The following is a 13,617-nucleotide window of genomic DNA, read 5'->3' as shown; positions in this document are numbered from 1 at the left end:
GTACAGGGAGCTATAAGTATAGACTGTGACAGCCAAAGTGCAATTTTCTTGGCAAAGAACCCTACATATCATTCAAATACAAAGCACATTGATGTTTAGTATCACTTTGTGAGGGATATGATAGAAGGTAAAAAGGTGTCGCTGGTAAAGGTGGACACTTTGAAGAATATTGCAGATGCATTGACAAAATCTGTGAGCTCTGAGAAGTTCTCTTGGTGTAGAGAAACAATGGGCATTACAGGGTTGGATAAATGACTAAGCTCTCTTGTGGCCCTCTGTGGAAAGAAAACAACAAGTGGGAGAATGTTGGGTTGTGTTATAATCTTTCCACGACTAGCCCACGTAGTTAACCGGGGGGTTAGAGGGGGGGGGGAGCCTCACCTTCGTTGCGTCGATTGCGTAGCAGGGGGCTCACAGGGGGTTTGAGGGGTCTAGGTAACCCCCCTCTATGGGGTCTGGGGTAGCGCCTCGGAAAATTTTGTTTTTTGAACCCTATATTAGGTTGGGCGGACCTACCTATGGTTTTGTGCATGATTTTCGCACATGGTTTTGGACGCGATGGTTTTCGGTCCATGGTTTTGGACGCGATGGTTTTCTGTCCATGGTATTGGATGTTTCGGCATGTATAAATATGTATTGTAGCACTGAAAGGAACATAATGAAAAATCAAGCTGGTAGTCCTAGTTTTGGGATCCAGGGGAAAATCTATGTGTATGTGTTTTATGTGTTATGCTCTCGCATTGTTTATTTTCTGTGTTTTAGAATTCGTATGTAGGTAATTTTTGTATGGGGTTAAAAACTATAGATTCATGGTGTTTGTTGAGATCTTGTGATTTCGGTGCTTTGTGCTTTGTTTGCACTTGATTTGCAGTTTTGTTTATGTCTAGTGTATGGCCATACCACTTTGTTTGTTGTGTCGTATTGTTATTGGTTTTTCATGGTATTTTTCTTGTCTATTTGTTGTTCTTGCATTTTATGTTTTTTAGGGTCTTGGGAATTAGTTTGGGAAAGAGGAACTTGATGGAGCTCAAAAGAGCTTAATGAAACCCAATAAGTAATTTGAGACCTAGATGAAGCATGGTGCTTGTGTAAGCGAAGTTGAAGGAAAGAGTATGACATCTAGTTGGATTGGTTGGGTCCATTGGTGTAAATGGATGGTGGTAGACAATTATGAGAAAGGAAACATAAAAGGTAAAGCAAATGGATTAAGGCATCAGATGCCTTAGCTATGTTGGTAATTGTTGTTCTCAATATTGTGCATGTGATGCATGGATAAAGGGAGTTCTCCTAACCTTGACCTTATGACATCTGGTAATTGCGTTGTGATTATGATTATGTTGATGTTTATATGTATATATGTATGTATGTATTTCATTGTTTGAAAGGCTCATCCGGGATGATTCTTGTGGAGGAATGATTGCTTATGCAGGTGAATGGCATTAAAGAGATTCCTAGTCTTATGGGGAATCAAGTGGGAAGAGTAGTCCTGAAAAATCTACGAGGTTAGTATCATGTGGTTATGAATTGATATTATGTTATTATACTATGTCTATGTTATGGCAGGTAATGCTGAAGGACACATCAGTGGAATGAAATCAGTGTGATCTGCAGGATGTTGGGGAAATCACGGTCGGTGGAAAGGCACTAGAAGCAAGGTTGTCTGGTAGAGATAGTGTGGTCTTTGGATGTGTAGTACTACTCTTGTGTATATGTTGTACACATTGTACATGTTGAACCTATGATGTTGTATACATGTGGTGTTGTGTATATATGGTGTTGTGTGTATATTTCTTATGCAGTTCTAGGTATAGATGGTACTATGTACATGTTGGATATGTAGTGTTATGTACATACGGTGCTATGTACATGTTGTATATGCAGTGCTATGTACATATGGTGTTGTGTGCATGTTGTACATGTGGTGTTATGTACATATGGTGTTGTGTGCACGATTTTACATGTGGTGTTCTGTGCACGATTGTACATGTGGTGTCATGTGCACGATTGTACATGTGGTGTTGTGTACATGTTGTACATGTGGTGTTGTGTACATGTCTTGAATGTGGAATTGTGTACATGTGGTGTCATGTACATGTCATGCATATGATGTTGTGTACATCTAGTATTGTGTACACGTTGTATAGGTGGCGTAGCGTACATGTGGTGTTGTGTACACATTGTGCAGATGGTGCCATGTACATGTGATGTTGTGTACACGTTGTGTAGGTGGTGTTGTGTACAGGTGGTACTATGTACATGTTGTACATGTGGTACTAGTGTACATGTGGTATTGTGTGCATGTCGTACATGTTGTGTTATGTACATGCGGTACTATGTATGTGCATTGTGTAGTTGTGGCATCGTGACATGTGTATTCGTTGTGTTGTACTATGTGTACGTATATGTATTGTGTTGTACATTGGGTGTAAGTATATGCATTGTATTGTGTTGTCCGTCGGATGTAGGTGTATGCATTGTGTTGTGTTGTACATTGGATGTAGATTTATGTATTGTGTTGTGTTGTACACCAGGCATAGATGTATTTGTTTTGTCATACACCAGATGCAAGTGTGTGTGTTGTGTTGTATGTCAGGTGTAGGTGCATGTATTGCATGGTGTTACATGTCGTGTGTGGTTGTATGTGTGTGATGTCCATTATGTGTATGTGTATGTGGTTGAAGAGAAGGCACTGGGTGTTTAACGGGTCTGGAAATTGATCTAATGTGCATACAAAAATGACATAGGATAAAGGTAGAAGCTAAGGATAGATTAAAGGATAAGTATCAATATTTTATTTTAGTTTTAATTCTACATGTGATCTAGGATTATGGTTTATGATGATTACATGTGATCTATGAATCTGATTTATGGTGGATTTATGATAGTTACATATAATCTATGATTTTGATTATGATGGTTTCGTTTTGAGCTAACCAGATGTGATATGTTTATACATGATGATTTGATCTAACATCTATCTTGACTTGTTGTGACAAAAAGTGAAAAAAATTGCAATTGTACCTTATTGGCGAGCCATCGATGAGGTATGATATGAATTTATTTCAATATATTTTGAGTCTAATGGAAATTATGTGCTTAGTACAGGAAAGCAAAAAAATGTTCAGTTGGGTAATTGAAATTGACTGCAAGAGTTAATAGCAATAGCAGAAGGAATTGGAAAATGCAATAGTATGTTGCCAAAGCACTTCAGGACCAGGGTTATTGTGGGACACTAGTACCCAATAGTGTCCATTGATTTCCATGAGCATGCTATGACCGGTATGATGGTTTTGAGGCAGGGATATGCCTTGGTTTTTGGACCTTTTGATGCAAGGAATCCTTACTCAGGGAGGGGTCACCCAAGGTACTGTGTAGCAGAGAAGGGAATGCCTACGGAACTTGGAAGGCATGTAACTACACAGAAGGGAGTGATCGGATTACCCGAGGGACTGCGTAGTAGAGAAGGGAAGGTCAGGGATGGATTTGTTTTGGTCATTATCATTTCTAGATGGAATTAGATACACATTGGGAGTGTTCCCTGGAACAATGAGTCGGTAATTGTTCACTGAGAGGACAAGTGGTGCAAGATTGTAGCGTTGAAAATTGGATGTAGTTTGACTTGGGAAGTGGATTATGGACTTCCTGGGAAGGAGGCGGATCCTGGTATTAATTTGATGGTGGAGGTGTGAGCCTATGGATTCCCTTGTTGCAGATACATGCATCGTATCCTTTTATTTGTTGGTTGAGCAAATGTGCATATGTGTATATGTTTATATTATTGTAAATATTCTATCGAGTTGGTTTATAAAGCTCCATGAACAGGTTATTTGTTGGTTGAAGCAAAGCTGCATGAGTGTATATGTGGTTGTTACTGTAAATATTGTAATGAGTTGTGTTATAAAGCTCCAGTAAATAGTATTGTTGTCATGTTTTCAGCAGTGGTCATTGTAAATACTACAACGAGTTATGTTGTAAATATCCATAGGTAGTATGATTTGTTTTTAGTGGTTTGTTGGTTTATAGGTGTCATTGAACACCAAGGACGGTGTTCCCCCAATGAGGAGGGTTCTATAATAGCCTTGGTTAAAAATACATGTAAAAATAAATAAGACCAAAGTCATGGGACACGTATTCCAAGCTGAATGGTGGGAAAAAAATCCTAGTGGGTGTTCATTTGGTTTATTATGGCTAAGGAAATTAGCAAAGGCAAAGGCAAAGACTTTGGAAAGGCATGAGACATTTATTTGGCATTTATTTATGAAAATAATGGAAATTTGGAGAAAAGGAAGGTGAAAGGTCACAGGTTGCATGTGAGGAGGCAATTGAAGGAAAATTATGGAAAATGAAGAAAATAGAGGCCTCATTGATAAAAAGGCTTATGAGGATCAGTTGATAGCTTTTGTCGGTTTAGTTTTGGAACTCTCTTTGTATTCTCTCTCTCCTACTCTCGGAGACACAAATTTTTCTTGTAGCACTCTTGGAGGAGTGTGGCATACTTGGAGTTTTGGAACAAGAAGGCAAAGGAAGAGCAGGAAATCCCAAGAGGACATCAGGATTGGTAGCTACAACAAGTTTTTCTTGCAAGTACTAAGTTGCAAGTATGATTTCCTTGCTAGTTTTTTCATGCATCGCATATGCATGTGGTTTCTTGGTTATGATTTGTCATTGGCATGGAGGAATGCCTGGATTGATAGTAGATTTGCCTAGCCTTTCCATTTCCTATATAGTCATGGTGTTGTGGGTTTATTTCCTTTTGTTTTATGTTTGGTTCTCATATTCCTTTGGTTGTAGGTTGAGTTATTAGTCTTGGAACTCATGTTGGAACAAACACTCTAGAGCCCTGGACAGCTTGGATAGAGACTAATCCGGTGATGGTTAGTGATGTCTGGCTGTGAGGTGGAATCATTGGTTGAGGGTTGAGGTGGTTTGGCCTCTAGAAGCCCTAGTTTTGTGTTCTTGGTTTATTCCATGATATCCCGTGGTTATGCTTGGAATATGGCACGGGGGTGACTGGCTGAAAGAGAGATTTGCTTAATTCTAGTGTATGGTTGGGTGGTTTGTGGAAGTCCTAGACCTGGTTGCATTTTACATATGTTAACAAGAGCTATTTTTTCCCTTGGTATGTTTATGAGTAAAGGTACTTAATGTTATGTGGCTTTAATGGTTATTTCCTCCTTGATATATCTTTGGTTATTTGTTGGTTATAAGCATGTTTTGTGATAGTTATGATGTATGGCTCTCATCAAGTTTTGATTAGTATGTGAAAAAATAATGAATGAATGACCTAATAGATGATAATGTAGCTAATGTGAGAAAGCATCAATCCTTCTTGACGATTCTCGGATAAGTATGAGATCCCTATGCTCAGATTTGTTGTTGAAACCTGCAGATTTCATATTTGTGATATGTTTGACGAAATGACCATCATGGTTGGGTTTGGTTAAGTCAATTCGTTGATCAAGTTTTGTGTTAGATGCTTTTTCTTGGTTTCATTTATTATCTTGGAAAGTATAATCAAGTTCAGGGCAGTGGTTTGGAGACTAGCCCTAAAAAAGTGGCTTAAGTCTCACAATATCTGGCACAAAACTGGCTAAAAAAGACTACAGTCTCTCCCTTGCAAGCATTGTGGGAGTGGCTGAAGGGTCCCAGTCACATGCATGCCCATGTCATGGGAGCGAATGTGGGTTTAATTCATTGAAAGGCTAGGTTAACTTAGGGGTTGGGCACCTAGAGTGATGGATTAGCTCTTGCGGGTCCTATAGCACCTAAGGGAGGTCTTCGAAGTGTTGGTTCATTACTCCCTCTCCCTTAATTGCGCTTAGGGAGCTTAATCATATCATGGTAACTCTTCGTCACATGTTTACCTCGGTGGACCAGTTAGCTCGGGTAAATGTGGGAGGAGGGTGTTTAAGGGGAGTGGATGGAGAAGAAAGTTTTTAGAAATGAGGGCAAGAACCCAGTGAATCCATCTTTCTACAAACCCAAAAATAGTGAGCACACAAAAAATAAATTTCCAGCTCAATTTGTCAAATTCTTTTGATATATCAAGTTTAATTAGCATACCTAGAGACTTATTGGAATTAAGTGACTAAATGTATTTATGGGCTAGTATTATGTTGTCCATGATTTTGAATCATCATTATTTTAATTTATATGATAAAATAAATCTTAATTTAGAGTTATTATTTATGTTTTGTATATATTTCACATATCTTTCGTGATAAAAGCCTGGACCCGATTGGGCCCTATGTTATAAAGTAACACTTAAGTTTGCTCTAGACTTTAGAGAAATCAAGGAGTAGAATTATGGAAGGAGGTTGCGATGGAGCTCTGCAGCACACTCTCAACCTGCTACTCTGACTCGGGTTAACTGCAGTAGGCACCCGTAGAAATTTCCCCAGCCAGCCTACAGCACACCAGTCCTAGACTACACAACTATCGTTTTTAGCGGATAAGAATGGAGGGAATGGATCTCGACGTTGTGGACTATTCGCCGGATCCATATTCCGATCAAGTCATCTTCCCAAACCCTATTCCGAAATCGGCCACCGTTACATCTGCCCCATCCTGCTTGCTAACGACACCGGTTGTCTCCCTTCCTAGGCATAAGGACAACTCCCTCTGCATCGGTTCCCTCTCCATCGACTCTCTCGCCCTCGATTGTCCGCCCTTGTCTCCTTCAACCCTCAACCTCCTCGCCTCATGCTCATCTCCGCTCTTCGATCCCACACCCCCTGCTGACCTTTGTTTCACTCAGAACCCTAACCCTTGCCCTGGACCTGCTTCGGAAGTGGCCACTCAATCTCAGCAAGCAGCAAATCTCCCTGGAACAGGCGATAAAACACAGGAATCCGCAATCCCATCGGGATGTTTCGATACCCCTATTATTAGGGTTAGGTCGGCGGAGCCCTCCTCGACAACAAAAAATCCAGCAAATCCTTTACAAGACCACCCTACTGTGCCTCGGACAGGGAAGAAGAAATCCAAGTGCATCAGAGCATCTGGGAAAGATTTCACCATTAAATTTGGTGAAGGCCTCACCATGGGGGATATTGCCGACAGCGCAAGCAAAGTTTTGGTGGGTAGGGTTCGTGGCAGAACCTATACAGCAGATCGATTAGGGCAATGGGTAAAAGAGATTTGGGGGCAGATCTTCCTTCAGCTGCCGGAGGTTCAAACTCTGCCTCGCAGATGGTTCGCGCTTCACTTTGCACACGAAGAATACACAAATATGGCCCTAGCTTGATTTTGGCATATAGAGATGGCACCAGTTTTACTCAAAAGATGGAGCCCTCTTTTTTATCCTAAAAGAGAGTAGATCGGAGCAGGGCCTCTCTGGGTGAGGTTTCCAGGACTACCTCTGCAGTATTGGTCAGAAGAGGTGTTCATCAAAATAGGGAATACCCTAGGTACGTTTCTGGATTACGACAAATCCATTGTCCAATCCAAAAACCAAACATTGGCCTGTATCTTAGTGCACCTGGACACTCGGGAGGGCCTGGAAGAAAGGATTACTCTGCAATGGAGGAATTTCACCTGGGTACAGATCTTGGACTATGAGGGAGTGCCATTTAGATGTCGCAGATGTCACAAGGTCGGGCACCTATTCAAAGAGTGCCCTCTAGTAGTGAAAGCCCAGGAGACAGCAGTAGGGCAAGAAGCTGGCATCGACAAAGGTACTCCTATCATCAGTAGAAAGCATACAGAGGCTGGCCCAGAACCTCCTTGGAAGGTGACCCCATCCAAGCCGGTGCAACACGAAGCTGGAACATCTTTGGGTCCTCCATCCCCTCCTCTGACTCGAGCTCGGGCAGTGGCAGAAGCGACTCGTTCAGCGGGTACTCCTCTTCCCTCATCCCCTACTCTAACTTATGTTAATGCATCTAATGCATAGCATATGCATAATGTATCGATCTTGCATGGTATCATCTCCCCTGCATCCATCCCCTGTTCACCTCTCCCTCAACACTTGGTTGATTCTACCACCCCCCCCCATCACCCACCTAGTGAAATCCCCCTCTCTCCCTCCATCTCCCTTGGTACCCTCTCATCCCTATAACCTTCATTCACGAACTCCCTTTGGGGACTCTCAACCTTACACTGGCCTTGGTCTGACTCTACCTGCATCCTCTGCTAAACCACTTAAAGGGCACAAATCATACCTCTCTCATGCTATCATCCGCGCTAGGGCAGAGGTGATCTCAGGCAGACAATCCTCTTTAGATCGGGTTCTTAGAGCAAAGCAAACCCTAGACATGGTTCCCCCATGAAATGCCTCTCCTTTAACTATAGGGGCTTGGCTAGTTCTCCCAAAAAACTAGCCCTTCGCAGACTCTTCACTGCGGAACCGGTCGACTTAATCCTCATTCAAGAAACCCTAGGGGAAGCACATCATGTTTCTAAGATTCTGCAGGCTATTTGCCCTGGGTGGATTTTCACTGCACTGGATGCCATGGGACGTTCTGGTGGTTTGGCCATGGGATACAATCCCCATTCCATAAAACCCATTTCGACCTGGGGAGGAAAGGGTTACATGGGCATTGATTTTTTCTCAGCCGAATTGGGAATGGAATTCAGGGTCATGAATGTTTATGGGTCATGCCAAGGAAGGGAGGCCTTCTGGAACCACCTCCTTAAACTATCCTTGTCCTCTGCTGACAACTTCATATTGGGAGGGGATCTTAACTTTTCTATCGGATTCAGTGAGTCTTGGGGCTCATCGGCTCAGATCGATCCACTCTCAGATACTATGGAAAATCTTCTTGATCAGGCCCAGCTCACTGATGTCCCAATGATAAAGCCCCTACTTACTTGGAGGAATAGAAGGGTTGGGGAGGCTGCCCTCGCCAGGAGACTTGACCGGTTTGTCATCAAGAATCAGTTGTTGCAGCATTTATCCCATTATAGGCAGTGGGTTGGGTCAGGAGGCATATCTGACCATTCACCTATCTACCTGGAAGTATCTGGTCCTCCAATCAAACCTCAGGCCCCCTTCAAGTTCAACTCTGTATGGCTACAGGATCCCTCATACATTGAGCTGGTCACTAATCATTGGGCACAAAACCCACCCTCTCAGTATCATACATGGGTTGAAGGCTTTTGTCAAAACCTTCTACAGCTCAAGAAGCTCACTATTAAGTGGGCCAAAGAAAAACATCAGAAGGATAACCATATCCTCTCATCTGTGGAAGCTGCCCTGGTGGACCTTACCGATGACAACAATAGGGGATTTATGAGTGCTGAAGACAAATCCTATCTAATTGAACTGGAAAACAAAAGAGAAAAGATTTTGAAGGAACGGGAGGAAACTTGGAGACTAAAGAGTCATGCTATCTGGCTCAAAGCAGGGGATGAAAATACTAGGTACTTCCAAAACTTTGCCAAAGGAAGAAAAGCCTCCAATACCATCTAGCAACTGCCCACTCCTGACGGAGGAACTGCTAAAAATTTTCACCAACTCTCACAGCTGGGCATATCACACTTCCAACAGCTCTTCAAGGAACCTCCTGTCTCTAATCTGGCTGAGATCATCCATGTAGCAGGGAATTTTCCTAGATTTTTCAACCAAGATACAGCAGATGAGATCATTGCACCTATCACCAGAGAAGAACTGGAAGGGACTCTCAAATGGTTCCAGAAAGACAAAAGCCCTGGGCCGGATGGCTGGCCTATTGAATTTTACTTAGCTTTCTTTGAAATCATCGGGAATGATCTTCTCAATGTAGTCGAAGAGTGCAGGACATCTGGGAGAATGTATGAGGCCATCAATACCACTTTCATTGCTCTTATCCCGAAATCGGATTCCCCGGTCTCTTTCAATGATTTTCGTCCAATCTCTCTCTGCAATACCATCTACAAAATCATTGCTAAGATCATAGAAAATTGGCTTCGACCCATTCTATCCCATCACATCTCCCCCAAGCAATTTGCTTTCCTCCATAATAGGTAGATTCATGAAGCCATTGGCACAGCCCAGGAAGCCATACACTCTATAAAATCTAAGTCTCTGAAAAGCATAATTCTCAAGATTGATCTCGCCAAGGCCTTTGATCGTGTAAGCTGGCTCTTCATCAAGATGATTCTTATCCACTTAGGCTTTCCTAATGATTTCATAAACTGGATTATCTGTTGCATAAATACAGCCTCCTACAACATCCTGATCAATGGCTCGGCAACCCAGTTCTTTCATGCCGACTGAGGGCTGAGGCAGGGTTGTCCCTTGTCTCCACTTCTATTCCTTTTAGTGATGGAAGGTCTCAGTAGGCTCATTGCCTCGGCAAAGAGGGAGGGCAGACTTAAAGGCCTGAGAATGAATGATCTCTACCACCTCACACACCTTCTCTTTGTAGATGATGTCTTGATATTCCTAGATGGCAGCATTAGGGACTCAGCCACCTTCCATGAGATTCTCATCCTCTTTGAAAAATCCACTGGAATGATCGTGAATCAAACCAAATCTATGATCACCCTGACTCATACTACCCCTCAAGAAGTCAGAGCAGCGCAAATGTACTTTCATTACACCCCCCACAACCTCTCGGATGGGCTTAAATATTTGGGGTTCCGGATAAAACCCAACAGCTATAGGATTGCTGACTGGATCTGGTTAGTGATCAAGCTGGAAAAGAGGTTGAAAAGTTGGAATCATAGAATGCTCTCTAGAGCAGGGAGACTTGTCCTGATTAAATCTGTTCTGGAAGCCACCCCGGTATACTAGATGTCTCTTGCCTGGATCCCACGGGGAATCCTCAGTCGTATACAATAGATATGCAGTCGATATCTTTGGAATGGACATAAGGAAGGTAAAATATTTGCCTGGGTAAGCTGGAAGAACATCGCCCTCCCAAAGAAATGGGGGGGGTGGGGGTTAAAAGATCTACCTTATTTTGCCCAAGCACTTGCAGCAAAGATGAGTTGGTCTCTTCTCACTGCTAACAACCTTTGGACGACAGTGACATATCATAAATACATCTGGCCTCATCAGATCCTAGACTGGGTTCATCAACATGACTGGCCACGTGGGGGAATATCCATTGTTTGGAAATCTATATTACAGACAATGCCTTTCATCATAGCAGAATTGGCATGGCGCATAAACAATGGCTCCTTTGTGAGAATTGGTATCGATCCCTGGATAGGTGGGGGTAACTGATACCTTCTTCCACCGGACCTCCTACAATATCTTAATCACAGGGAGGTCAAGACGATCGCCCAAATTGTTGATCAAGACCACAGATCCATCCTCAGACAGCACTAGCGAACAGCTCATGAACTGAATATTCCTGCACAGTGGCAGCACACTTGGGAATCATACCTTGGGGCTCTATCCGAAGCGCATATAATCCTCAATCAGGATCCTGATGTTTTAGTTTGGACCCCTATTGATCATGGGAAATACAATCCAAAACTCGGATATCTGCATCTACTACAGCCCCGAAAGCCCAACCACACTAATGATTGGTGGCAGCAGCTATGGAGACTAAAAGCTCCCCCTCGAGCCCGCCTATTTATGTGGTGCGTTCTAAGCAACAAAACCCCCACGGGAGAGGCACTTATGTACTTTGGGCCGAGCTGGTGCGTTCTTTGCAAACAGGCAACCGAATCAAATGAGCATTTGTTCTTGTCCTGCTCATCCGTCACCCAACTCTGGAAATCAATAACACAGCATCTCTCAATGAGAAATGCTTGGCAGGGCCCTACTATTCTGCAAGCTTGGAATAATTGGAACACAGCGCACCTGAGGAAAAAAGCACAATGCCTACCACTTATAATCTGCTGGTCCATTTGGCTAGCCCGAAACCACCTTATTTTTAAGAATCAGACCATCTGCTAGCCCCTGCTCATCGCAAAGGCAGTGACAGTCTATCATGACATCCCAGATGAAGAGCCATCACACACCCGTATAATATCGGGACCTGGTAATATCGAGAAAACCCGACCATGGGCCTTTTTCGACGGGGCTGCACAACCTCAAGGTTGTGGGGGGGGTTTCTGCTTATACATCTCAGACCAGCATCATTTCAAAGTCAAATTAGGACTGGGGGAAGGAACAAATAACTTCGCTGAGCTTATCACTCTCAGACATTTACTGCATTTTACACTTGCACATAATTGCACTTCCCTACAGATCTTTGGAGATTCACAAATTATCATCAATTGGTTCAATACAAAAAACCAATGTCATGCTATATCTCTTCAAAACATTTTGAATGATGTTCACAATCTCAAAACAGGTTTTAATATGGTCTCTTGTCAACATATACACAGGGAATACAATGAAGATGTTGACAAGCTTTCCAAGGAGGGCTCGCTACTTCCCCGAGGCATGTGGTTAATCAGTGAACATCTGGGCACAGAGGTCTATCAATATCATCATAGACCATATATAGACCAGGATTACTACAGGGTGGAACGACCATAAATTATACTAGTATCTCTTCTTGATGTCGTTTTTTTTAGTAACTGCATAGACATAACAATATGTATATATTTATATTTCTGATGATAAAAGAGACAAGTGTTTTTTATACTGGAAATGGCAAGGCCATAAATTTTGCTTCAGCAAATTATTGTACAAAGATCTACTGATCTTACAGATACAGCATATGCCACAAGCATCTACTACATGTAATTTTTCTCTCATAATGAAAGATTACGATTTTTTCCTTGGAAAAAAATTTCACATCTCTTTATATAAAAATATTCTTATTTTTAATTATATGTTTATTAATTAAATCTGAACATAAAAATTGAGATATCATAGTTACAAATATGGATCATTATTTATATTTATTTTTAAAATAATATGCATATTATGAATTTTTTTCCCCAAAAATTTATCAAGTTTAATGAGCATACCTAGAGACTTATTGGAATTAAGTGACTGAATGTGTTTATGGGCTAGTATTATGTTGTCCATGATTTTGAATCATCATTATTTTAATTTATATGATAAAATAAATCTTAATTTAGAGTTATTATTTATGTTTTGTATATATTTCACATCTCTTTAATAGTGAAACAGGTCGTTGGGTAGTTCCTAAAACGCCATGGATGGAAAGGATCTACCATATATGTGAGAATAGGAACATCGAGGATGAAAACCACTTCCTCTTAGAGTGCCCCGCGTACAACCACATTAGATCTCAGTTTCGCAATCTTTGTTACAATACTGACCTTCCTAGTCTTTTACAATGTCAAAAGTATAGTGAGCTCGGGAGGCTTCTCTCCAACCTTTTTGAGCATAGGAATAAAATCTTAAATCAAAATAAATAATTTGTTTCTTTAGGTTCGATAGACCAATGTTTGGTCTCAGCAGACGTTAACCATCATCATCATAAAAATATTCTTATTTTTAATTATATGTTTATTAATTAAATTTAAACATAAAAATTGAGATATCATAATTACAAATATGAATCATTATTTTAATTTATTTTTAAAATAATATACATATTATATTTTTTTCCAAAAACATATTTATCATTGTATTAATAGAAACAAATTTATAATATAATAAATTAAAAAAAAAAAAAAAAAACAAATTAATAATATAATAAATTAAATTAAATTAACTTATTATTTTATTATTAATTAAATCAATATTATATCTAATTA

General features: G+C 41.1%; 1 protein-coding gene across 1 annotated transcript; it reads left to right on the top strand.

The window, feature by feature from the left end:
- The first annotated feature begins 8,452 nt into the window (after nucleotides 1–8,452).
- Nucleotides 8,453–9,412, top strand: LOC149168579 (uncharacterized). Its single transcript, XM_089424927.1, has one exon. The coding sequence runs from the start codon at nucleotides 8,453–8,455 to the stop codon at nucleotides 9,410–9,412; it is 960 nt and encodes a 319-aa protein (XP_089281053.1).
- Nucleotides 9,413–13,617: the final 4,205 nt, after the last annotated feature.

This window comes from Pinus tabuliformis, chromosome 4_2 (genome assembly GCF_031772625.1).
Source record: "Pinus tabuliformis cultivar Carrire ecotype Pingquan chromosome 4_2, CPIR1, whole genome shotgun sequence".
NCBI lineage: Eukaryota > Viridiplantae > Streptophyta > Pinopsida > Pinales > Pinaceae > Pinus > Pinus tabuliformis.
Note: the sequence above shows the minus strand (reverse complement) of the source record. Positions and strands in the feature narration are given on the sequence as shown.

What these genes read in the sequence shown, in the direction of transcription:
- LOC149168579 (XM_089424927.1), top strand. Translation starts at nt 8,453, where the DNA reads ATGGGACGTTCTGGTGGTTTGGCCATGGGATACAATCCCCATTCCATA.